General features: G+C 41.4%; 1 protein-coding gene across 3 annotated transcripts; it reads left to right on the top strand.

Moving 5' to 3' along the window:
* The first annotated feature begins 4,081 nt into the window (after positions 1-4,081).
* Tfrc (transferrin receptor) lies at positions 4,082-26,371 on the top strand. Of its 3 annotated transcripts, XM_038345169.1 has the most exons (20): positions 4,097-4,188; positions 5,889-6,006; positions 8,797-8,855; positions 9,523-9,724; positions 10,050-10,248; positions 11,138-11,287; positions 11,472-11,574; positions 12,741-12,854; positions 13,251-13,349; positions 13,619-13,758; positions 15,173-15,330; positions 16,355-16,474; positions 17,672-17,757; positions 17,867-17,930; positions 19,043-19,110; positions 19,899-19,957; positions 20,087-20,168; positions 20,735-20,956; positions 22,548-22,688; positions 23,724-26,371. In XM_038345169.1, exons 3-20 carry the CDS (start codon positions 8,820-8,822, stop codon positions 23,964-23,966), a joined length of 2,286 nt encoding a protein of 761 aa, XP_038201097.1. In that variant the 5' UTR covers positions 4,097-4,188; positions 5,889-6,006; positions 8,797-8,819; the 3' UTR covers positions 23,967-26,371. The 3 variants fall into 3 exon arrangements, with proteins under 3 accessions (XP_038201096.1, XP_038201097.1, XP_038201095.1); XM_038345168.1 differs by lacking the exon at positions 5,889-6,006 and having other exon boundaries at positions 4,082-4,188; XM_038345167.1 differs by lacking the exons at positions 4,097-4,188; positions 5,889-6,006 and adding an exon at positions 6,067-6,878.
* The last annotated feature ends 337 nt before the right edge of the window (positions 26,372-26,708 follow it).

Below are 26,708 nucleotides of genomic sequence, written 5' to 3'. Positions count from 1 at the left end.
GCGTCATCCCAGGCCCTGGCACTCATCCTTGGAGCAGGAAGCTTCATTTCAAGCCCCTTCCCCAGGGAGTCGCCTTGGTCCAAACTCCACCTCCGGGAAAGCGCGCCAAGCAGTGACCCCTCCCTCCCACAGGCTATTTAGGCTGCTGCCCAGGAAAGGAACACGTGGTCTCTCCTCCCTCTCCCTCTCCCTCTCCCTCCTTCCCTCCCTCCCTCCCTCCCTCCCTCCCTCTCTCTCCCCCTCGCCATGCTTTCCCGGTGACAGCCCCCCCGGAACGCTGCATTAAATGTGGGCATCTTTTATTCGGTTTAATTTGGTCTGATTGGAACTATTTGTGTTGGCAGAGAGGCTTGTCTTAAGAAATATACCTAACCGAAAATAGTTTCATTCAGTTTTACTTTTACATTAAAACATTGGGTCTAGCCAGGTGTGGTGATACTTGCCATTATCCCATCATTCAGACGCAGAGACAGGAGGATTGCTGAGTTTGAAGCCAGCCCAGTCTACACAGTTAATTACAAGACAGCCAGGGCTAAAAAGAAAGACATTGTCTCAAACAAAAATAAAATAAGTAAAAATAAAAGCATCTTTTCTGGCCCCCCTTTGTACCAGACACATATTGACTAAATCTAAGTCATCATTTGGAACAAAATAGAACCTCAGCTGAGCCTCTGGGAAGACAGCACAAGCCTTTCAGTTGGTGCATTTGGATGTCACAGACTAAGTCTCACTTTTATTTTTGTTCACATTCAACACTTGCATGCTGTTTTTAAAATTAAATTTATATTTAACCCATACACAAAAACATAAAAAGTGTGCCTTGTGATGTTTTGATACATTTACACAGTGTATAATATTAATTAATTAATTAATTAATTAATTTATTTATTTATTTTGGGTTTTATTGAAACAGGGTTTCTCTATGTAACAGTCCTGGCTGTCCTGGAACTCACTGGATCAGGCTGCCTCTGTCTACCAAGTGCTGGATTATCGCCCGGCCAGTGTGTAATGTTTAAATCAATTTAAACATATTTTTTCCTTTCATAAAACATTCAAAATCTTTTCTAGAAGCGTATGTGTACTTGGCTAGCTTTGAATTTCCTATGTAGCCCAGGCTGGTCTGGAACTTGAAATTATTGTTATTACATGAACCTTACTGTGAGAGATCACAGTAGAACCCTTTGCTCCTGTACTTTCTTAAAATATTTCCTCATGCATACATATGTTCATGTGTGTGTCTAGATGCACATGCGCATGTGTGTATATGGGTGCAAAGGCCAGAGATGAACCGTTCTCCACTTGGCTATCTGATAGGATCTCCCACAGAACCTGGAACTAGGCCCTTCCACGAGTCTAGCTAGCCACCCTGCCTTGGGAATCCATCTCTGCTTCCAAGTGCTGGATTTACAGATAGACCACATGCTCACCCAGCTTTTGAGGGGCTTCTAGGAATCTGAACCCCATTCTGACATCTGGGTGGCAAGAGCCGTCTCCCCAGCCCTCTTGCTTCTGTCTAGCTGTACCTCAGTTCTTTCTGGTCAACATTTCCCCACACCCTTTTCTCTTCCTAGACTCAGGTAACCACCGCTCTACTCCCAATTTCCATATATGTTGTCGGAAATGATAAGATTTCATTTTTGTTGTTTTTGTTTGTTTGTTTGTTTTGGGGGGTTTGGTTTTTCGAGACAGGGTTTCTCTGTAGCTTTTATGCCTATCCTGGAACTAGCTCTTGTAGACTAGGCTGACCTCAAACTCACGGAGTACTGGAACTAAGGGCGTGCGCCACAACCGCCCGGCTCACCCTCCCCCCCCTTTACATCTCTTTTCCCACCGTGCAGCATTACTCACTACACAACAATGCTGTTACCTTGGTCAACACAAAACACAGCTGTCTTCAAAGAGAAAAGAGTGATTCTGGAACCAAATATGAATGACCACGGTCCAAGGAGTACAGATTCCATTGTCCAGAATAACACAATTCCTCTGAGAACAATTCCATGTTTTATAGTTACCAAACAGCAACAAAGGAATAAATGAAAGCATTTTTCTCCAAACACATTGGTGGTAACAGTGGTTTTTTTTATTCATTTATTTTAAAAATTCTCTTTTGAGATTTTGAGGATTTACTTTGTTTTTTATGTGTGGGTGTTTTTGCCTGTATGCTGTGTGTACCACCTGAGTGTCTGGTGCCAGAGGAATTTAGAAGATCAGATCTTCTAAATGGCATATCATTTGACTGGAGTTAGGGACACCACACCTTGTGGGTGCTAAGAACTGAACGAGGGTCCTCTGCAAGAGCAACAATTGCTCTCAACCACTGAGTCATGTCTCCAGCCCCATTTAGAAAGTATTTAATGTTTCTGGTGTTTTGTCGGCATGCCTGTCTGTACAATGTCAGAAGAGGGCATTGGTTCCTCCAGAACTGGATGCACCAATGGGTGTGTACCTCTGTGGAGACAAATGATGGGAATCAAACAAGGGTCCTCTGGAGGAGGAGAGGCCAGTGCTCTTAGCAGCTGAACAAACTCTCACCCATGAGTTCAAGGCCAGCCTGGTCTACAGAGTGAGTTCCAGGACAGCCAGGGCTACACGCGGAAACCCTGCCTCTAGAAAACCACAAAACAAAACCAAACGACCACCACCACCACCACCACCAACAACAACCCCTCCCCCCCAAAAAAACCCAACAAGAACAAAACAAACATTAATTGCACTTTCATAGAAACGAATGGCAATGAACGTTTCCTAAGCCATTCTTGTGACAAGGGTATATAAATTTCACCTCTGGACTTGGGTGCAGTTCAGTTGGGAGAGTGCTTGCCCACCAACCAGGAGGCCCTGGTTCAGCACCCTGGGTGTGGTAATGTCTGCTTGCAACCCCAGCACCTGAGACATGGAGCCTGGAGGATCAGAAGTTCAAGACCAGCCTGGGCTCTGTAAGACCTAGGTTTTTTGTTTTGTATTGGGTTTTTTTTTTTTTTTTTTGTTGTTGTTGTTGTTGTTGTTGTTATTCTTGCTGTCCCAGAATTCTCTAAGTAGACCAGGCTGGCCTAGAATTCAGAGATTCGCTTGCCTCTGCCCCTGGAGTGCTGGTATTAAAGGCTTTTAAAGTCTTGCAACCCCATGCCTGGTTAATAAATTTCAAAGAGATCCCCCAATGACTAGCCCAAGAATTCAATCTTCTACCAATTTGTGGTGGTGCTCCGGATTATAAAATTATTACATACTTCAGGAGTAGTACAGTTTGGACATGAATAGGGTGTAAAGGGACCAGCAGTTAGCAAACCCTAAATAACTTGCTGCACTTTAGGGCAAATAAACCGAAGGCTAAAGCAGAGGCTGGGAAGTAGCACTTTTTTTAAAAAAGACATTTCCAGGGACCCTAAGGGCTCATCTGTAAACCTTTTGTGGTCTAGAACACCCTCCCTTTGTAGTTCTTTGTATACTTATCTCAGACTGGACAGTAAATTATAGATAGGAGGAAAAGGGTGTGAATGTTTGTAGTTTAACTGAACTTTTATTTGCTATGCATTGCAACAACCCTCTGACTCCAATAAAGGCGATAAACAGGCGAGTTAATCTACAATCTTATCTCTGGTTTCTATTTTCCCTCGCGTCTTTATAATTTAATTAAGCGTTTCCAGCTCTTTGCTTGGCTCGCGTGCGGCCTGAGAAGATCATAAAAAAAAAAAAAAATATTTGCATTTTACACTGAAGTATTTCCTTTTCAAAGCATTTCCGAGTCTGCAAAACGTTTTCACGTTTTGGTTTGCCTCCTTCACCGCCAGCAGGACCGTTCGGAGTAAAGGCTACCACTTCTGACCTTGCACCGCGTGGCTGGCTCGGCGGTCAAGGTTAGGGGCAGGGCGCCCCGCCAGCTCGGGCTCCCCCGCGGGGGAGGGGTGCGGCGGAGAACGGCCTAGCCAATGGCGGGCGCCCTCCCGACACCTGCCGCCTTGGCGCCTTTTCTCTTGAACGCCGCGCACGCCCTAGCTGCGCGCGCACCGCGCCTCCAGCGGTCTTAGAAAGGGGCACCTCCGTAGGTGTACGTGAGGCAGGAAGTGACGCAAGCCCAAGTGCCGGTAGGGGGCGGGGCCGGGCTATAAGCTTCGGCGAGGAGCCCGCGGTCGCTGCAGAAGGCGTGCGGAACGCGACTCTCGTTCTCGGCCACTGCGGAGGAGCCTCAGAGTGAGTGACGCGCCTGTCAGCGCCCGGAGCCTCGTGCTCCTCGCGCGGCGGGCGGACTCGAGCGAGAGGTCGGGGCCGGCGGGCGGGGAGGCTGCGGGGAGCTGCGGAGCCGAGGCTTGCAGGTGCAGCGGGGTGGGTGCGGAGCCGCCGTAGCCTGCGCTCTCCGGCTCGGCGCTGCAGGCCGGTCGTAGGCCGCGGGTTCGAGAGTCAAAGGGCCACCGCGCTGCAGCGCAGCCTCGTTCCGCTGGGAACACGTGGTGGCTGCTCCAGGAAGTCGCCCCAGGGAACGGCTGTCGGGGTACGTGGGTGACCTTGGGGCTCCTCGCAGGCGGGCGTCGACAAAGCTGTTCTCTATTCGGTCGTTAGTGTCGTGGGCACTTAGAGAGGTTCCAAGAACCGCACATTGGAGCTGCGGCACCACCAGGGTCTTTTTTGCCAGGCTCTCCGCCTCTTGGCCGTGCGTGTGGAATCTCATTTTCCAGGGCAGAATAGATATGAACATTGCAGGTAATACTAAGAATGTCGCTAGCAGTCCTCAAGCTATGGGAATAAGATATTTTTGTAAGAGCTATTTAGAAATAACTGTAGAAAAGTCAGCTTGCTCAGTGTTGGACAGCTCTAAAATAGTGAATGAGGGTAAGAAAATTGTTTTTGCAGAGTCGTCGGTTAATATACTTTGTCCTGTGCTTAAAATAAAATGATCTTGCAACATTATTTAGCCAGTGGACTGGATTTCTTTGCTTTTTTTTTTAAGTATGAGAATTTAAATGGGAAACAATCATGTTACAGAAATTCTCGGCTACCTGATATCTTTAGGATTAGATGAATTTAGAATACTAAATTTATGGCTAATGCAGTTGGCTCAGAACTGTGAAATATGACCTCTTTGACAAAAGACATTTAAGCTGATTCAGGGCTTTACAAAGGAAATTGAATTTAGCCAGTGTGGGTCCTCCTGAGTTTTTTTGGGGGGGGGAATTATGCTAAAACTCTGCTTTATGCAGGAATCCGGTATATTTTATTTTATCGTATTTTTTTTTCAAAGGGTTATATGCTTTAAGGGAAAGCTGTCAAGGAATGGTGGGTTGAACCTAGTCTGTTGATTATGGGTAGAGATCAAGTCTAGCTAACTCCTCCCTAAGGCTAGGCAATGTGCTTATCTATAATGGAGCAAGGTTAACCTTGAATTAAACAACGGCAGAAGTTATTGAAAATGAACCTCTGGCTTTGTGGGACTGTGGGGTTCCTTCTCTCCCAGAGTGCAACACAAAATGAACTTGATTGACCCCCAAGTGGTTCTGACTTTTGGGTTGCTAGCTTTATTTCCTCGATTGCTTTTTCATTTCAAGCCCATGAAGACTTCTTTAGTGAAAGTCACACTTGAACTCAAGGGTAGGTAGCCTGGAGCTCGGAGATACACCTACTCCTGCTGTGGAGTGTTTAAAAGTGATTAAAGGCCTGTGCCACCACACCCAGGAAAGTTGGGCTCTTAACCAAGACCTTAACTTGTGGGCATGGTGGCACATACCTTTGATCCCAGCATTTGGGCAAGGCAGGTGGATTGTTGAGTTTGAGGTCAGCTAGGCTGAAGAGTAAGAACCTGTTTAAAGACAAATAAAAAGCCGAAACGAACCATCTTTTGACAAGTCATTCTAAGTATTTACAACTTTGACTAGTGTTTTTTGTTTTTTAAATATCAGAGAACAGAAAAGACTGGGTAAAGTCGGGGACTGGTGCTGTCTAATTTTGAAGATAGTGGACACTGAACTTAAAGGGACGGAAGATCTGGATCAGGTCCTTAGAGGAACTTCCTTTTATGTGAGCACAAAGGTTTTGAAAGGGATTTATCTAATGAAGTGTGCTTGTGAGAATTCTAACCTTGAGTTACTACCTATGGATACGTGAAATAATATTTTGGTATCTCACTCTGCCTTTGCCCCACCCCACCTCCTATGGTTATAAAATGGCTGAAAGTAGATTTCCAGGTAATCATGTGTTGGTTTGGTTTGTGATTAGTCTGGCTAATATCTTCTTCACTTATCTACCACTTCACAGCCCAAAGTTAAGGTCATGGATCAGAATATATGAAACCTTATTTTTAAATTATTAGAATTAAATGGTTTTCCTAATCTTTGTGAAAAAAGATGTCTAAGTAAATAATGTGAGAAAATTAAGATTAACTTTCTCTTGCCAAAGATTGTTGGCATTGGTGACATCTTGGAATAATAATCCAAATGAGAATTGTTTTGCTAATTTAAGCATGGCCCTTCCACAGCTACCAGCTTAGAGTGACAATGGTGTTTTTGCTGGTATATGTCTGTGCCGTGCTTCTAGAATGTAGATTCAGGGCTTTAACTTGGAAGAAAATTCAAGAGTTTCTTAGAAATTGTTTCTGGACACATGGTGCTCTGCTCTGGGGAGGCCGAGGCAGGCGAGTCTATAGAGTGCATCCTGGACAGCCAAGGCTCTCCACAGAGAAAAACTGCCTCCAAAAACATGAACAAACAAATAATAAAAAGCTATGCTGGTGTGAAATTTTAAGTGAGTGACTGAAGTTTTACATTTGAAACTTAAGAACTAACTAGGTTTATCTTCCCTGAGGTCTGCACTTTACTTTATGGCTATTTTGGAACTACTCTGGTGTTCACAAATGCAAATTTAGTGATGAGGGTAAATGGAAATTTCCCAAGGTAATTTTTTTTTCTGGCTTTTTTTAAGCAGGGTTTCTATCTAGTGTTGGGATTAAAGGCTATGATCTGATTTTATTTTGGGGGGGGTGTTAAATTTTGGTTCTGTATGGGTGATGGTTCTGCATGCCTTTAATCCCAGCACTCGGGAGGCAGAGGCAGGTGGATCTCTGAGTTCGAGACCAGCCTGGTCTATAAGAGCTAGTTCCAGCACAGCCAAAGCTACAGAGAAAGCTTGTCTCAAAAACAAACAAACAAAAAATATTGGTTCTGTAGATTAAATAAAAATAACACATTTCTTGGGAAAAAAATATGTACTTGAGTTATAATACAAAGCCAAATTTAGCCGTTGATACCACCAGCCTGTTTTCTTCAAACTCAAAATGCTCAGTCTTATTTAGGTCATTTATTTAATTAAATGTGTTATCACATTAATGGTGAAGCAGTAGAGGACTTAGCATGGATAAAGTGCCCTTTCTTGGTTGGATCTCCAGAATTTCAAAGCTAAATAAATGCCAACTCAGGTCTAGACTAGAGTAATTTAGGGTAGCTATTTTACACAAGCACTAAAGTGTGAGCTGTTTTTCCTAGAAAAAGACGATTGAAATTGACTCGGGTGGGGCCTTCTCGTTCTGGCTCCAGCAGTTGGGTTTGTTGGTGCAGTGTAGTGATAAACTTAGTGACAGAAGCGGCAAGAGATTGTGCTTCTGAGAACATGTATGAGATCACTTGCACACGGTCTAATCATTAAAGCGTGGGGATTCAAGAATCCCAATGAATAGACAAGACAGGGTTTCTCTGTAAAAGACCTGGCTGTCCTGGAACTCACTTTAGATTAGGCTGGACTCAAATTTAGGAGATCCAAGTGCTGGGATTAAAGGCATGTACCACCACCAACCTCCCAATACACAGCCAGCGTGGATTTTTTGTTCTTTTGATACAGGGTCTTAATTTATAGCTCAGGCTGGCCTTGAACTTGCCATCCTCCATCCTTCTACTGTTAGAGAATGAAAGTCTTGACTTAATTCTCCTAATTTTTGTGGTTTTTGTTTGTTTTTGTTTTTTAATTTTTTTCTCAGGTGGTAGTTTGTCTTTGAATTAGTCCCTTTGGATAACAAGTTTTTAAGCATTTATCTGGGCATGGTACACACCTGCAGTCCCAGCATGTGGGAGGCAGACAGGCAGAATAGTCATGAGTTCAAGGACAGTTTGGGTGACTTGGTAAAATTGAAAGGGGTTGCCATCTCTTTTGCTTTTGATCACTTAAATATCACTTAATAGTGATGGTATTCTAACTAGTTTTTTTTTCTATATTTTTGGGGGTTTGTTTGGTTGGTTGGTTTTTGTGTGTGTGTTTCAAGACAGGGTTTCTCTGTGTAGTCCTGGCTGGCTGCTCAGAATTGCCTCTGCCTCCCGAGTGCTGCTGGAATTGAATATGTGCACATTACCTGGTTGATATGACTCTTAATTCTTAAGTTCTTCAATTTTTAATCTAAGAACAGTGATGTAATATATTATCACACTCCCTGAATCTAATAATATTATTCATGAGATTTCTTATTTGTCCCATGTCCCAGTCCTACCTATCCTTTATAGCTTTTCCTCTGCTCTCCACTTCAATGCAGCTTTCAGGCAAGAATTACATTAAATAGGATGTGGGTAAATTAAACACTTAATGTCTAGGAAGCAGGTGATATGGTTATCCTTGTAATCTCAGTTCTGAGAAGTTGATACAGTAGAATCTCAGTTAAAGGACAGGTAGAACTCTAGCTTCTAGATTCTGATTCAATAAACAAAGCTTTTCAAGAAAGGTGATGGTATATCTAGGATCAAGTTTGATATATTATAATTAACATAGAATGGAAGGCCTTCATTAATCTGATACAGTGAGCTCTGTCTCATTTCTCTGTTCTAATGTTAGGTGCTTCCTTGTGGCGGCTCGGAATGATGGATCAAGCCAGATCAGCAATCTCTAACTTGGTAAGATTTCCATCCATCTGTAAAAATGCAGTAGAGGAACTTGACTTCACTCAGTGTACAGAAAAGAACACCCCAAATTCTCACCAGGCATTCTTTTATCTGACTAGTAGTCTTGAGGAATAACAGATCCCACATAAGAAAGGCATGCTCTGGTTTCATGTGTTTGAGACAGGGTCTTGCTGTGTCTCAGGTGTCCTTGAACTCAGTCTTCCTTTGGTTCCCAAGTGCTGAGAGTAGAGACAGGTATCACAAAACCCATATATGAAGATGTTCGGTTTCAATTAAGATTAACTAGGGAAATACTGTAAGAATAGGGTAGTGTTGGCTGTTTGTTGTGGAACTAAAATGTGGGCTAATAGTTCCAGCTACACTGGAGGTTGAGTCGAGGATTGCTTGGCCTCCAAGTTCTGGGCCAGTCTGAGTAACATAGTGAGAACCCCATCTCTTTCTTTAAAAATTAATTTCAAAAAGTTATAGCAAACTTACAAACTAGAAGCCCTGGGAAAGTCTGTTGGCTAGTCTTTATCTGCCGATGACAGAACTGAGCACAGAGAAAAGTATGTTAGAAAGCTTCCCTTATGTATGTCATACATAGTATATTATGACCGAACTGTGTAATTCATTCATACTTTTTGTATCACTTCCTTTCCTTTTCAAAAAATACCAGTTTGGTGGAGAACCATTGTCATACACCCGGTTTAGCCTGGCTCGGCAGGTAGATGGAGATAACAGTCATGTGGAGATGAAATTGGCTGTCGATGAAGAAGAGAATGCCGACAATAACATGAAGGCCGGTGTCAAAAAACCCAGAAGGTTTAATGGAAGACTCTGCTTTGGGACAGTTGCAGTAGTCATCTTTTTCTTGATGGGTAAGAATATATTTTAAGAAATTCAAAAAGGCCTTATTTCAGGCCGGGAGGTACTTTGTACATTTTTTTAGTTACGAGTGTTATATTAGGAATATCCACAGGATATTTAGAACAGTCCCAGGGATAGCTTCTAGTACAGCAAGGTATTCACCCGTGTCTTGAACAGGTCACTGTATAAAATAATGACTATTGTAGTAATTTAAAATTCCATAAAACCGAGACTCAGGTTCTTCTTTTAGACCCTTAGAATTTAATTAGAAGATGATGTTTTTGGTGATAAGTTAGAACCTAAGTCTGAATTTAGCTCTACAACTTCTGTCTTTAGGATTTATGATTGGCTACCTGGGCTATTGTAAACGAGTAGAACAGAAAGACTGTGTGAAACTGGCAGAGACGGAGACTAGCTATTCAGAAAACTCGGAAATAGAACAAGACAGTCCTCAGTCTGCTCGCTTGTATTGGGCAGACGTCAAAAAGCTGTTGTCAGAGAAACTGGACGCCATAGAGTTCACTGACACCATCAGGTAAACAAAACAAAACCAAACAAGAGGGCTGGAGAGATGGCTCAGAGGTTAAGAGCATTGCCTACTCTTCCAAAGGTCCCGAGTTCAACTCCCAGCAACCACATGGTGGCTCAACCATCTGCAATGGGGTCTGGTGCCCTCTTCTGGCCTGCAGAAATACACACAGACAGAATATTGTATACATAATAAATAAATATTTTTTAAAAACCAAACAGGAGCCATCTCTGTAGCCCTCTTTAAAAATGTTCTTGATTTGTATCTGTGTGTGTGCGGGCGCAGTACAGTACTTCGTGTGTTCATTGATACTGCAAGCTGTTTGACTTGCTTCTCCAGGTCTGCAAGAAAAGTTAGGCTGGAACTTTTAAGGGGATTTTCATGGTAATTTTTGCTTTTAAAACAAGCTTGAAGGAATATGTTCCTTTTTTTTTCTTTGTTTTTTTGTTTTTTTGTTTTTTGTTTTTTGTTTTGGTTTTTCGAGACAGGGTTTCTCTGTGGCTTTGGAGCCTGTCCTGGAACTAGCTCTTGTAGACCAGGCTGGTCTCGAACTCACAGAGATCCGCCTGCCTCTGCCTCCCGAGTGCTGGAGGAATATGTTCCTTAAGGCGTTGGTACATTTTATTTCTCTGTAATGGTTTAATCCAGCAGTTTTGAGTCATAGTTCATTTATCTTGAATATGAAGGATAATGTTTTTAAAACAGTTTGCTTGATCCTTATTTATTTAAAATAGATATTTTAATGCAGACATTTTTTAGTTGGCTGGTGGTGGTGTGTGCTTTTAGTCTCAGCACTTGAAAGGCAGAAGTAGGCTGATCTCCTGATCTCTGAGTTCCAGGACAGCTACATAGAAACCCCCGTCTGAAAAACAAAACTAAAGACTTTTTCTTACAGACAGCTGAGCCAGACTCCATACATCCCTCGCGAGGCTGGATCTCAAAAAGACGAAGATCTTGCCTATTACATTGAAAATCAGTTCCGTGACTTTAAACTCAGCAAAGTCTGGCGAGATGAACATTATGTGAAGATTCAGGTGAAAGGCAGGTATGTTGAAATACAGTAGCTTATTATAACTGCTTTCAGATATGTTCAGTAGATCAGACTTTAGACAAGGTTAAGATTTAGAGATCAATTTCCTTAAGCCAATCAATGCAAATTAAATACTTTGTGTACTAAAGCTTTTGAATTTTTCTTCAAGAATGGCTAAAACTTTTTTATTATATTTTAGTGTTGCCCGAAACTCAGTGACGATAATAAATACAAATGGTGGCGTGTATCTGCTGGAGAATCCTGAGGGTTATGTGGCATACAGTAAGGCTGCAGAAGTTACTGTAAGTACATGTGACTTCTGGTCTCTACTAAGGAAACTAGATGTCCGGTATACATTAACTGAGGTTCTTAATCTACAACCTCCATTACCATAGAATAAATTCCAAGGTCCTGGTTTTGTTTTGCAAGACCTTAAATCTGATGCTGTGTCCCTTTAATACAGTTCCTTATTTTGTGGCATCCCCCATTCATAAAATTATTTTGCTACTTCATAACTGTAATTTTGCTGCCGTTATGAAGTGTAATATAAATGCCTGTTTTTAATGATCACCACTGTCCCTAACTCTTGCTCAGCCTGTTCCCTTCAAGCCAGCTCCCACCTAACTGAAGAAAGGCCTTGTAAAATCTTTTCCATGTCAGTCATAAATCAAGGAAATAGTCCACAGATGTGCCTGCAAGGAAGATTTCCCCAGTTCAGTCTCTTTCATATGACTCTGACTTCTGTCAAGCTGAAAAACTGAAGAGCTCAGTTACCTTAGGTTGTCTTTTGACCTCTAAACACAATTTATTCCTATATGTTTTCAACTGTTTGAGATTCTGGTGTGGAAACATTATGTAATTGCTTCCATGCCTTACCTGTCTGTTTCTGTTTATCCTGGTGTCTTTACCTTAGACATAGCTGAAGCAATGTAAATGCAGTATAAAGCATAAGGCCAGAAATGTTGGGTTTTTGCTTATAATAATGCTATTTAGGTTTTGCTTTAAGCCATAAGTTTGGGCTGGTGGTGGTGGTGGCATATGCCTTTAATCCCAGCATTTGGGAGAGAGACAGGAAGGAGGAGGGTCTCTGTGAATTCAAGGACAGCCTGGTCTTTACACTGAGTTCCAGGACAGGCTCCAAAGCTACAAAAGAAACCATGTCTCAGAGGAAAAAAAAGAAAAACCTGTCAGTTGGGGATTTGATTTCTGTCCCCTTTTTGTTTTCAATGTCTTTCTCTTTTTTTTGTGCTTTTTTGTTTGTTTGGTTGGTGTTTTTGAAACAGGGCTCCTCTAGCCCTGACTTTCCTGGAACCAGGCTGGCCTCAAGTTTAGAGCTCCGCTATCATTTGCCTCCCGACTGCTGAAATTAATGCTCACCCTCCCTTGATTTCCTGTCTTATGATTTGTCTGTCAGAGTATAGTGGTATTGATACATTGATCCTCATTAAACCTAATGTCTTTATTTTAGGGTAAATTGTTCCATGCTAATTTTGGCACTAAAAAAGACTTTGAAGGTTTAAATAATGCTGTGAATGGATCTTTAGTGATTGTTAGAGCAGGAGGAATCACTTTTGCAGAAAAGGCAAGTATGGGTTTTAAATATACTAGTCTTGTTATTTTTGTGGATTATGTCCCCCCTTCCATTTCATCCCTTCAAACCTACCTATATGCCTTTCCTTGTTCTTTATTCACGGCCTCTTGTATAAGTTTTGGGGTGTGTGTGTGTGTGTGTGTGTGTGTGTGTGTGTGTGTGTGTGTGTGTGTGTGTACATACACCTAAATATAGAAATACAGCTTGCTCAGTCAGTATAATTGCTGTGTGTACGTTTGCAGCTGACTGTTTAACATTGTATTACTAATTGTGCTCTTCCCTGGTGAAGATTCCTCTCTAATAGCTTGCCTTTTAGCATAAATTCCAGTATGTGTTACTTTCATTTTGTATGAGCAGACTCATGTCCCTCTTTTCTGTGTTTCTTAGGTTGCAAATGCCCAGAGCTTTGATGCAATTGGTGTCCTGATCTACATGGACCAGACTAAATTCCCCGTTGTGGAGGCGGACCTCCCACTGTTCGGACATGTGAGTTGTCCCTGCACTGCATATGCTGTGCTTTCTTAGATTCTCTCTGGAGACTTTTAGCAGGAAGAAGATAATTACTGGATATGTTATTAATAGTTCCTCAAATTGGATTTTTTTTTTTTTTGGATGCAGTAATTTTTAAGCTACATTTTATAAAAATTCTTAGACTTTGAGGCTTTTGGTCAATAAATGGCTTGGGCTATAACCGTATCTGAGCCTTACAGACAGTCTGAGTAAGTGGATAGAACTGATCACTCTCTGTTCGCCAGGCTCATCTAGGAACTGGTGACCCGTACACACCTGGCTTTCCATCTTTCAACCACACTCAGTTCCCACCATCTCAGTCGTCAGGGCTGCCTGGTATCCCTGTTCAGACCATCTCGAGAGCGGCTGCAGAAAAGCTGTTTCAGTAAGTGCATCTCACTCAGCATGGTGAGGTTCTAGTTATGCAAGAATGCTAATAGCCTAAGTTGGTTAAATAAACCTCAAAAGAGTTGGCTATAAAAAGTTTACATTTGGAAGTTTGGGAATAGTTAACTGTTACTGTGTATAGATGAAAAACAATTTCCCTGGTAAAGTGATTTTGATAAGGGACTCAGTTACTGTAGAAAATATGTTGGGTCCTGTTGTACCTGACATCTAAATCCATGTGTAACTATTCTGAATGTTCATTTGCTGCACAGAATTATTCTAGTGAGTTTCCAGCTGCTTTATGGTAATACTTCTGGTTGTCCTCTCTAAAAATAGGTGTGCCTAGTGGCACACACCTTTATCACACCACTCAGGGTGCAGAAGCAAGGGGATCACTGAGGTCAAGGCCAGCCAAATTTAGCAAGTTCCAGGCCAACCAGGACTTGACAAGATCCTTTCTCCAAAAGCCATTGCACTTTATCTTGACTTCGTAGACTTGTTACTTAAACCCATTTTCAAACTCTTGCTTATTGTATAACAAGTTATGCTAACCCTTCTGTTCTTATTTATGTGAGATCTTTGTGTGTAGTGTGAAGCGGCGGGGCTGCGTCCTGCCACCCGGCTGCCGGCTAACTTTACACCCGAAATAATTACACGGAAACTGTATTCTTTTAAAACACTGCCTGGCCCATAGTTTCAGCCTCTTATTGGTTAATTCTCACATCTTCCTTTAACCCATATTTAGTAATCTGGGTAGCACCACGAGGTGTGGCTTACCAGGAGAGATCTTAACCTGCGTCCATCTCGGAGAGGAGCAGCATGGAGACTCCCTATGGAGACTGCCTGAGGTGTCTCCCCAACTCTACTTCCTTGTTCCCACAATTCTGTTCTGTCTACTCCACCTACCTAATTTTCTGTCTCTTAAAGGGCCAAGGCAGTTTTCTTTATTAATTAACCAATGAAAGAAACATAGACAGATAACTCTCCTCCATCATTCGTGAAGCACTAGGTGGCTCAGAATCAATCCTAAGAAGTCTCGGGGTTCGGTGATTCTCAATAACTTGTTCTACCCAACACCTGTCTCTGGAGTCCCCACCATCTTACTCTGTTGTACCGAGGGACTTATTTCTGCAAGTCAGACATGTTGAGAACCTGTAATAAATGACATTGGCTAGGTAAAGAGACTTAAAATCAGAATACAAAATACCTTTGTTAGTGGAAGGTTGGGAAACATGAAAGTACACTAGTTGATTGCTGAGACCTTCATTATGGATCCGACTTGGCATTTATTTTTAATGCAAAGTAACTATAGCTGTGTCCTTTAGTGTAGAACCTTTCTGGACAGATTACAGGTTTGTAAGTCAGAGAAAGAATTACCGGCTCAAAATGCTAATACCTTTTTTTATTTCTAGAAACATGGAAGGAAACTGTCCTACTAGTTGGAGCATAGATTCTTCGTGTAAGATGAAATTGTCACAGGATAAAAATGTGAAACTCAGTGTAAACAACGTACTGAAAGAAACAAGAATACTTAACATCTTTGGAGTTATTAAAGGTTTTGAGGAACCAGGTACAGACCCTGCCTTGATCTTCTTAGTGTTCTGCCTACTCTAGGTGCCTAGTGAAGGAAGGAGGCAAAAAAAAAAAGTTTGACTTGCTTTTATGAAGTACTAAAGTACTCTTATTTGCCCTAAAGGGAATTTTGCATATATGTGTTTGTGTACTTATACCTATATGACCATGTGTGCATATGCAGAGGGCCAGAGTTCAGAATCAGGTATCTTCCTCTAATGTGTGTGGATGTATGAGTTCCACACCATGTGGACGTCAGTGGACAGATTGCAGGAGTCATGTCTATGTGGGTCCTGGGGATTGAGCTCACAGGGACTGAACTCAGGCTTGGCAGCAAATAGTTTTCTACTGTGCTGTCTTCCCCACTGGAGCTAATTATTTAGAATTAAAAGCATTGGAAGATAACAAAGCCTTGTGATGTGATATTATCTTATTAAAACTAACCATTAATGGATAGAAGTTCTGCTTCATAAGTAAGCAATGTTTTCCTTTTTTCAGAAGAGTAATTTTTTTAAGGGATCGTGTACATGATCTATATCATGTATTTTGAACCCTGGTCTGAAACTATCCAGTTCTGCCCGTGTAGCATAAACGCAGCGTAACTAGATTAGTGAGCAGGGTATAGTCCCGGGGTAGACTGCATTAAACACAGTCACTTACTGAATAAGGGATGTCCTTGGATTCTGGTTGTTAAATGGCTGATGTGATTAAAGAGGAGCAGTGATTGTGTGTGAATTAATCCCCGGAATCCCGAGTCATGTGACATTAGACTTATCCTTCGTACTTAACGTGCTTATTTTAGATTTCATTAGAAGAACCAGTTTGAAATTAAACAAAAACCACACACACACACAGAGAGAAAAAAAAAGCTGAACATGGTAGCACACCTATAACCTATAATCCCCAGTGCTAGAATGTGGGGGTGGGAGACTCATCAAAATTGGATGCCAGTCTGTGCTACTTGATGAGGCCTTGTCTCAGAATAAAAGCTGTATAATTGTTTCCTTTTTCTGTCTTTTTAGACCGTTACATTGTAGTAGGTGCCCAGAGAGATGCCTGGGGTCCTGGTGCTGCAAAGTCCAGTGTGGGAACAGGTCTTCTGTTGAAACTTGCCCAAGTATTCTCAGATATGGTTTCAAGAGGTACAGTAGAAAAGTTTTGACCTTAAAATATTGTTAGCTCCCCTGGACGGTAGTGGTGCATACCTTCAATGCCAGAACTTGGAAGGCAGAAGCAGGAGGATCTCTGAGTTCAAGGCCAGCCTAGTCTAGTACAAGAGCTAGTTCCAGGACAGGCTCAAAAGACAGAGAACCCCTGCCCAGAAACTAAATAAATAAATAAATAAATGCATGAGTTCCAAGTCATCCTGCATTTAATCACTGGATTTAACCTGTGATCCAGACATGTTCAGGGTTGCATCACATTTAGGGTGCTACATGCGGCCGTAGACATCGTACGTTCTCCTATGGCAGTTTTCACTGACTCACGATTGTAAATATTTCTCCAGAAAGTATCTTCATTGAACTAGCAATCATCCAGTTCTTTGAAATTGAAAAGTATTTAGTATCAGCCTTGATACTTAGTATTTAGTGTAAGCTATATTTGGTATTTATGTTAGTATTTAGTATAAGCCATAATTCTTAGTCCAACATATACAGAGAAGTAAACTAAATCTAACATGGCTCATAAGGCGTTTACTTGAAAATAACCCATACCTTTATATAATATGCTACGGTTAGCATCTTCATAATTCTACTTGTGATAGACATTCTCTTGTGGTGCCTTGCTACACAGGCTTATAAGCAAGTATCTTACATTCTTAATTGATGTCTAAAGTGGCGCTTTTATAGAGACTATGTTAATAGGGTAGTTGGTAGACTGGAACATGGACTACCTAAGGAGTTTCACTTTTTGAAACTTATAGGTATAGTCTGGTGTGATGCCATCGTAGTCCAGTTAATTGGGAGCATAAAGCAGGGCGTTGTTTGTGAATTTAAAGTGAACAAGGTAGATAGATAGTTTCAGAATAAGGTAAATAATTCATATTTTAAGTGATTTGCTTCTAAGCAGATTGTCCTCAAAGAGAATACACACACGTAACTCAACCCTGCAGCTCAGCAACTTTTCAGAGGTTAAGGGACAGAAGACAAAGTTGTAAGGGAATAACCACTAATAACTGGCCGCGCCATGGACTCAAAATGCTATAAAGTTGTTACCCTACAAAGATGATCTTTAAAGATTTTGTCCTTAATTGGGTTTTTAAATCTTGAATTTATCTTTAGTTACCTACCTGCCTGTACTCACTCAAAAGTTGAACCTAAGTTTTTTTCCATTTCCAGGTGGGTTTAAACCCAGCAGAAGCATTATCTTCGCCAGCTGGAGTGCAGGAGACTTTGGAGCTGTTGGTGCCACCGAGTGGCTGGAGGTATTCCATAAGTAGTAGATCCTTAACCATAGCTATCTGTGATAGGTTAATGCTTATTAGTGTATACATAATAGGTATGAGTATATTAATATTGTCACTTCCCTTCTAGGGATACCTTTCATCTCTGCATTTAAAAGCTTTCACTTATATTAATCTGGATAAAGTTGTCCTTGGTAAGCATCTGTTCCTCGTTTTTTGTTTTGTTTTTTGTTTTGTTTTCTTTTTGTGTATATCATAGTCTGCCTACATGTGTGCCTGCATGCCGGAAGAGGGCACCAGATCTCATTAGAGATGGTTGTGAGCCTTTAGACAAGCAGGCAGTGCTCTTAACCACTGAGCCATCTACCCTTCCCCCACCCCTTTTTCTAGTTTTTAATTGGGTAAACTGCTTAGGGAACAGCAGGCACGAGACAGTTTTTTTTGTGTAGTTCTGTTGGTCTTGGAACTCACTCTGTAGACCAGGCTGTGCTCGAACTCAGAGCTCCTGCCTCTACCTACTGAGTGCTGGGATTAAAGGCTTGTACCACCACACCTGGGTTTTGTTTTTAATTTAATTTTGGAGAGTGTGGATTCATTTTGTATTTGTGTGTATGTGGACATCTAAGGTAATTGACAGTTTGTTCTCTTCTTCCCACCATGTGGGTCTCTGAGATTGGACTCAGGTTTTCAGGCTTGGCTGCAGATATCTTTACCCAGTGAGCTATCTCTTAGGCCATAGTGTCTCAGAAATTGGATGGGGATTCAATAAAAGTGTTGAGATTAAGGTTATTTAAAATGCAGGTGTAAGTCAGGCATGGTGGTGCATGCCTTTAATTCCAACACTCAGGAGGCAGAGGCAGGTGGATCTTGGAGTTTGAGGCCAACTGGGTCTACAAGGCGAGTTCCAGCTCAAACGACAGAGAAACCCTGTCTAAAAAACAAAAAAAAAATTATGTATTGAGATATCCTGAGATACAACTTCATAGTAGAGCATAAAGTACTGGGGTCAGACCCCAGTGCTGCCAAACAGAAAAATCTCTTAACTTGTAAGTTTGTTTTGTTTTTGAGACAGGGTTTCTTTGTGTAGCCCTGGCTGTCCTGGAACTCACTCTGTAGACCAGGCTGGCCTCAAAGATCTTCCTGCCTCTGCATCCTGAGTGTGCTGGGATTGATATATGCTACTATACTGACTCCTAACCTAAATTTCCACTTTACTAATAGTTATTGTATAGGTCCTGTCTTTTAGAATTCTATCTAAAAATTGCTTGTGTAGACAGAAGAAAATATTAAAGTAATTTTTTTATAGGCACTAGCAACTTCAAGGTTTCTGCCAGCCCTCTATTATATACACTTATTGGGAAGACAATGCAGGACGTGAGTATACCTAGTTACAAAATTTTGTGACTTTTTATTAATTTAAAAAAAAACCAAAAACATGATCAATAGCCAGTGATAGGAATTGAAAGTAAATTCTAAAGCAGTATTAGTCATGTTCTTGGCTTATTGATCCTCAGTCTACTTAATTGAGAGATGGAGTATATGAAAGACCCTCTGAATACATCTTTAGGATTATTGCCTTCAGGCCTGAACTGTTGTAGGCACTCACAAGAGATTATAAATCAGAATTCTAAGGAAGATTTAGAAGTACTTGAGAAATACCAGAGACAGTACCTACTGGGGAAAGGCAATCATGTCAGTTTTGAGTGAGGAAAGAATGCATTGAAGAGAATATTTGCTGAAAGTGGTGGATCTCTCCAGTGCAATTGAAGAGAATGTTGGCGTGATTAAAGATGGAGGGAAACAACTAATAAAGATTGACTTTCCCCTGTGGGATGTGTGGGTCGATTTAGGCTCTCAAACAAGATAGTATGCGTGCTGGTTAGTCTGGTCGTCTAACATGTGCAACAGAGAAGTGAGCAGGAAGAAGACAGGCATGTTTATGTAGGTTAGAGAAAGGTTAAAAAGTAGTTAATGCAGCCTAGAAGATGTAGTAAAGGACTATCACAAGAAAGAAAGCATAAAGCCAGGTGTTCAGGAGAGAATCTACCCTTCCTAAGTGACTTTGATAGTGTAGCCTGGCAGGAGAACAGATTTTAAGTATTTGTAAAGGAAAGAAATGTGCAGAAAAATTAGGTTTTAATGGACTATTTCTCATTTTACAGGTAAAGCATCCAATTGATGGGATATCTCTATATCGAGACACCAATTGGATCAACAAAGTGTAAGTTGAGAGTAGATGGAGCTCTAAGCCTACCCTACCCTGTAGGTGGAGCTTGGTTATCAGGGAAGTGGGTGTTGCCTGGTAGGTCTCCATTTCGGAATACTAAAGATGGCTCTTGTTCTCTTGCAGTGAGAAATTTTCCCTTGACAATGCTGCTTTCCCTTTCCTTGCGTATTCTGGGATCCCAGCAGTTTCTTTCTGGTTTTGTGAGGTGAGGCTGAAGAACTTAGCAGCACTTTCAGTGCATCCTGTAATAACTGAAACCAAATTTCCCATTATTTAAGATATTGATGTTATTCAACCTTATAATTACTTTACATACCTATTGAAAGTATTCTAGGTGTTGAAATGTTCTCTTAGCAACAACCAAACAAGTATAAGGTAAATATAAGGCAGTGTTGAACTGATCACATTGTCTTCGTAAGAGCCAGCGAGAAGGCACTGAAGGCCAACCAAGCAGAACAAACAAAATTATTAACTATCAGTGGAGGCCAGAATCCAAGTGGACTTGAATCATTTTGGAAAGTCTAGGGACACGCCTGATCTGGAGTTTGACATGACTGGGGTTTCTTTTACTCTTTTAAGAAACACAATTATTTTGTTTGTTGCATGTTTGGCCTGGTGTATATGGGGTCAGGACAACTGAGTTCTTGTTACCATTGGGTTCTAGGAATAGAACCTGAGTGTCCATGCTCTGATTTGACTGATGGTAAACCTAGGAGGTAAGGCCTCCACTCTTAGCCCTCACCAGTACAAAGACCTTTCTTCCTCTTCTAGAATGAGGACTATCCTTACTTGGGCACTCCTTTGGATACTTACGAAAAATTGATTATGAAAATTCCTCAACTGAACAAAATGGTTCGTGCAGCAGCAGAAGTGGCCGGTCAGTTCATTATTAAACTTACCCATGAAATTGAACTGAACCTGGATTATGATATGTATAACAACAAAATACTGTCATTTGTGAAGGATCTGAACCAGTTCAGAGCAGATATCAAGGTAAGCTACTGTTATTTTTTAACTGGATTATATTTTACTCTACTTTAGTACCTTTACCCCCTCTTGCTACTTCTCCAGCTTCTGGTAACTCATTTGAGTGTGCGTTCATGCAGTTTTCTGAAGCAGAGAATCTCGCTGTAGCTCAGGCTGGCCTTGAACTTGGGACAATCCTCTCCCTCAACCTTCAGGTCTTGGAAAAACAGTCCAGCAACTTTTTCTTTTTCTTTCTTTTTTTTGGTAGTGGTGGGGATGTTTGGTTTTTAGAGACAGGGTTTCTCTGGCTTTGGAGCCTGTCCCGGAACTCCCTCTGTAGACCATGCTGGCCTCAGACCACCTGCTTCTGCCTCCTGAGTGCTGGGACTAAAGGTGTGGGCCACCACTGCCTGGTTTACCTTGTATCCAGTTTAGTACACTCCTCGTGGTATGTCTAGCCTCATCTTCTCTAACTTCTCTCTGCTCAGAAGTTCTGCTTAGCTATTGGCCATTCAGCTTTTTTATTAGTATGGATGTTTTGGCCCCATGTATGTGCAGAACTTTCACATGGAATGGAACTGGCTTTTCAGACTACGCTGAGCCACCCTGTGGGTGCTGGGAGTGGAACCCAGGTCTACTGGAACAGCAGTCAGTGCTCTTAACCTGAGTCATCTCCCCCATTTAGCTTTGTATTCAACAAATCACGGCAGCACATCTTCACGGTGTACAGAAGATTACTCTAACAGTAGATTCCATTAGAGTACTTTTTGGTTTTATAGACAGTGTCTCTTTGTACAGCACTTGGCTGGCCTGGTTCTCACTGTTGACTAGACTGGCCTCAGGGTGTGCCTGCTTCTGCCTCTCCCAGGACTAGGAGTCAAACACCATCAAAATCATGACTGAATCTTAATTATGATGGCTTTCTTGAAATAAGCTGTTCAGAAAATGGAATTTACCAAATAGATCAAGTGTATATCAAAGTGTTAGAAGTTCCCCTCGGAAATGAAACTGGAAACTTTTTCTTAATTATTTTGAATTTCTTATTAGTTTCTTTATGAGGCTAGGAATAAATAATTGAAACCAGGCTGTGGTGGCGCACACCTTTAATCCCAGCACTTGGGAGGCAGAGACAGGCAGATAGATCTCTGAGTTTGAGGCCAGCCTGGTCTACAGAGCAAGTTCTAGGACAGGCTCAAAAGCTACACAGAGAAATCCTGTCTCGAAACTCAGCCCCCAAAAAATAGATAATTGAATTAGCTTGTCTGGCTCAAAGATTAATTTATTACTGTAGTTTATAGGGCCTGAGATTTCAAGGTGCTAAAGTGTAGTGTTTGGGATCTTGAATTTACATGAGTCGCTTCTTGACTTGACAATTAATAATTAATTGTCAAGTCTAAATTGGGAGGATACATACAGTAACATCTTTAGAAATACAATTTCTACAGTGGGTGAGATGGCTCATGTCTAATTCCAGTACTCGTGACGCTGAGGTAGGAAGATTGCCTGGGGCTGTAGGGCCCAGCCAGAGCAACCGTAGTGAGAGCTGGCTATTGAATATGTGACCCCTGCCTTTAATGAAGTATAACATCTAATGAACAATTTAACTTGTCTTTGACAGGCAATGGGTCTGAGTCTACAGTGGCTGTATTCTGCTCGTGGAGATTTCTTCCGTGCTACATCTAGACTAACGACTGATTTCCATAATGCTGAGAAAACAAACAGATTTTTCATGAGGGAGATCAATGACCGTATTATGAAAGTAAGTATACTCTTAGGAAAGAAGGAACTAAATTAGGTAGTTTTAGTTAGCAGTGCTCTAAAAGTGGGGAGCACTGGGGACGTAGTATCATTAGTTGCTTTAAATTGAATACAAATTTTAAATTATAAGATGATCAAAATCGAACCTAGGAATACAAGAGACATTTATCTTGTGTTTTATGCTTCAGAAACATCTAGGAACAGCAAAGCTCAGTGGTGATGAGTTTTATGTGTGTGTTTTGCGTACTTGTACATATATACCAGGCCCTGCATGGGCCTGGTATTGGAGGCTAGAAGATGTTGTTGATAACCATGGAACTGGAGTTAGAGAGTTTGAAGCTACCATGTAGACGGAGGGGCTATAAGAGCAGCAAGTGCTCTTAACCCTCTAACCACTGAGCCATCTCTCCAGTCCAACATTAGTAACCCTAGTAGAGCCTTACTAATTATCCTAGTCAGTTTCAGAGAATGGATGTGTTACAAGACTTATGTGAATTAGGAATTAGGCTGGGCGTAGTGGTTGTACTGTTACAGTCTTAGCCCCGAGGCAAGTAGATCTGAGTTGGAGGCATACATAGTAAATTCCAGGTCAAGTATAACATAACGTGAGACATTGTCTTAAACACCCTCACCAAAAGCAAAGAAACATCTCAGGAGGTAAAGGCAATTACTGTGCAAACTTAGTTACCTAAGCTAGATGCTGAGAGCTGTAAAAGTGACAGAACTAACCCCACTGTGTGGCATGCGTACCCAGGCGTACAGCACACACAGGGTCCCACTGCCGTTATAGCTGTTGTGAAACTCACTCTAGATCACACAGGCCTGATGTCCACCTTCCTTTGCCTCCCAAGGCAGGTGGTTAGTGTGCCCTGCCTGGCTACATTAAATTTTTTAATTAAAGAAAATCTCCATTCAAAATTTGCCTCGGACTTAGAAGGCAGTGATGTAGCTGAGTTCCCAGTAGTCTCATCCAGAGGGAGTTAGCAATTGAAAGGAGAATGAGTCACAAATCACGGCTGTTTTGTCTCTTTTCCAGGTGGAATATCACTTCCTGTCACCCTATGTGTCTCCCAGAGAATCTCCTTTCCGGCACATCTTCTGGGGCTCTGGCTCTCACACTCTCTCAGCGTTAGTGGAGAACTTGAAGCTTCGTCAGAGAGATAGTAGTGCTTTTAATGAAACACTCTTCAGAAACCAGTTGGCCCTAGCTACTTGGACTATTCAGGGAGCTGCAAATGCCCTCTCTGGTGACATTTGGGATATTGACAATGAGTTTTAAATGTAGCATAAATAAGAACAGGGTAGTCTGTTTCTAGACATGTACTGGTTGTGCTAAATTTTCATTAGAGCTCAAATCTAATGTTACAATTCTACCCAATCATCTTGATACTAAATATCTTTAGGCAGCAGCTTTTAGTGCAGGGTTGGACCTACACTTGAAGTTACTACAGTGGATAACACTTGATGTTCGTGATATTGCCTCAGGTTATCTTTAGAATTTTGAGTCCTTTGTAAGAACTTCCAGTGTGTGTCATGGCCATGAAAATGGGAACCAGTTATGAGGACATCGCTTTCTTCAGTCCTGAGGGTATTGGCTTGTATCTCTGGGGGTGGGAGGACGATGGATGTCGAGGGTCAGTGTTTGTTCCGCGCCTTCATCTGATCCTTATTGGGATTCTCCAGATAAGCTATGTGCTCTTAGGATTAGCTGGTTTCTGTTCCCTAAACTAGACAGTTACTTTCAGAAGAAGCAGGGCTGCTCTGTCAGTGGGGTTGACATAGGTCCTGCTGGTGAAAGGAAGCTTGTCCCTTACTGCAGGAATAGGCCTTACTGGTTAACCTTATTTGTGATGGGAAACCAGGAGCCAAAGATGGCGTTCTCTCCACTGACATCTGCCCAGTAGTCTTTAGTTCTTTGCTTTTCTCAACATTTTCTAAAAATGAACAAGTTTTAGACTCAGTTTGTCAGACTTTAAAGAACACACTGCCAGATTTTGGCCAAAGTGTTAGTCTTTGGGGGAAACTCTATCATTTTGGCACTGAGATATTTATTTATTTATCAGTGACAGAGTTCACTATAAATAGTGTTTTTTTTTTTTTATAGAAGATAATTATCGGAAGCAGTGCCTTCCATAATTATGACAGTTATACTGTCGTTTTCTTTTAATAAAGCAGCATCTGCTAATAAGACCCAACAGATACTGGAAGTTTTGCACTTAACGGTCAGCACTTGCAGGTTTAGGAGAAAGTCACAAGCCAACAAGTTAAGACCTAGAAGAAAATTGAAAGTAACAAGGGATTCATCATAATCCAGTTAGACTTTTATTATTCAGAAAAAGATAGTTCTCCTAGGTGCAGTGAGTTGTGGCCAAGTTAAAAGATAAATGCCATTTAAAGGACTTACATCTGCAAAATTTTACAGCTCAAATTGTAACTCAAATTCAATTTTGCAAAATTTCCAGTACCTTTGTCACAAACTTATCTCACATTATCGGGAGCAGTGTCTTCCATAATGTATAAAGAACAAGGTAGTTTTTGCCTACCACAGTGTCTATATCGGAGACAGTGATCTCCATATGTTACACTAAGGGTGTACGTAATTATCGGGAACAGTGTTTCCCATAATTTTCTTCATGCAGTGACATCTTCAAAGCTTGAAGATCGTTAGTATCTAACATGAACTCTCAACTGTAACGCCTTAGTTTTAGTTGCAGAAACATTTGTGGTCATTAAACATGTGGTGGGGAATTCAGCTGCCATACAATAAAATCACTACTTCAAGATTTTTTTTTCCAGTTTAATGTGGGTGTTTTGTTATCTCTGGTTTCTCAAGGTTTTCTGTTTTATGGAATAGAAGCGTACATTTGTAATGTCTGCTGGTGATATATGGATGTAACTATCCCTTTATTTGCATGTTAATTCCTAAACATTGTTAAAGCAGATTTGAGGCCACTTTTGGTGTAAAAAAAAAAAAGAATTTTGGAAGGTAGGGAGAAGGGTGTTGGGAAACAAAGCTTGCAAAAGGATCCTGATGTACCTATCCATCACTATGGCGACTAAATTATGTAGGTGAGAACAAGATTTAAGGTCACATTGACAAGGACTAGTTAGCCATCTGTATCTGATCAGATCAGCTTTGCAAAGCTGCCACTTGAGTCACTAGGGTCTCAAGGCTCTTGGCACCACTCACCCAAGTTACATCGCAGGTTTTTTCCAGCCTCACCAATCTCCTTTAATCTTCACAGTGTTTCTCTTGTACTGATATTTGAGAATCATCATACGTAACCATAATGGGATTTCAAGGCACATGAAGGGCATGGGTTTTGCCATAGTCTCTTTAATAAAAATAGCATTTACCATGATAAGGGTTGTTTCTAACCAAAGCAGTAAGTTGGTGAGAGGTGTTATCTTGGGTAAATGTTATCTGATGAGTAATGGCCTGTTACTCATCAGGTTATTTCTGGTTAAAACAGATTTTGGTAAGAATAGAGTGAGCTTCATCATGATTCACTGCTTTAGGATTTGCATGACCTTTACTGTGTTAGCTTTTGAATGTCCTTTGAAGTATGGGCTTGCCAACCTATGCTCAGCCGTTTTTGTAGACACCCTTATAAATGTATGCAGCCGGTGTGTAACAATGTGAAGATTCCTTACCTGACTTAATAAAGTGCTTGGATATACCGAGTTGTCAGACTCTTTCATAATGGCATAGAGTTCCCGTGGACCCTTTTAAGTCTTTGCTATATCCCTCCCTCAATATCAGCCTCACACCAGGGTGGTAGTTACACAGCATAATCACCCAAAGACCAGTTACATTATTGCTCTCTTGGTAGACATTCTGATTTAGTTCCTTGTCTTTAGTATATTTAGGAAGATTACATTAGTTACAAGTACCTATGACTCCAGTCCTAGAGATGTGTTGCTCTCATGGCCTCCGCGGGTACTGAGTATCTGCATAGGCATATATGCAGGTAATATACATAAGATAGAAAAGTGTTCTAAGTCTATTCCATTAAAAACT

The sequence above is a fragment of the Arvicola amphibius genome, chromosome 10, assembly GCF_903992535.2.
Source record: "Arvicola amphibius chromosome 10, mArvAmp1.2, whole genome shotgun sequence".
NCBI lineage: Eukaryota > Metazoa > Chordata > Mammalia > Rodentia > Cricetidae > Arvicola > Arvicola amphibius.
The sequence above is the reverse complement of the archived record's forward strand: the minus strand, read 5'-3'. Positions and strand labels throughout refer to the sequence as shown.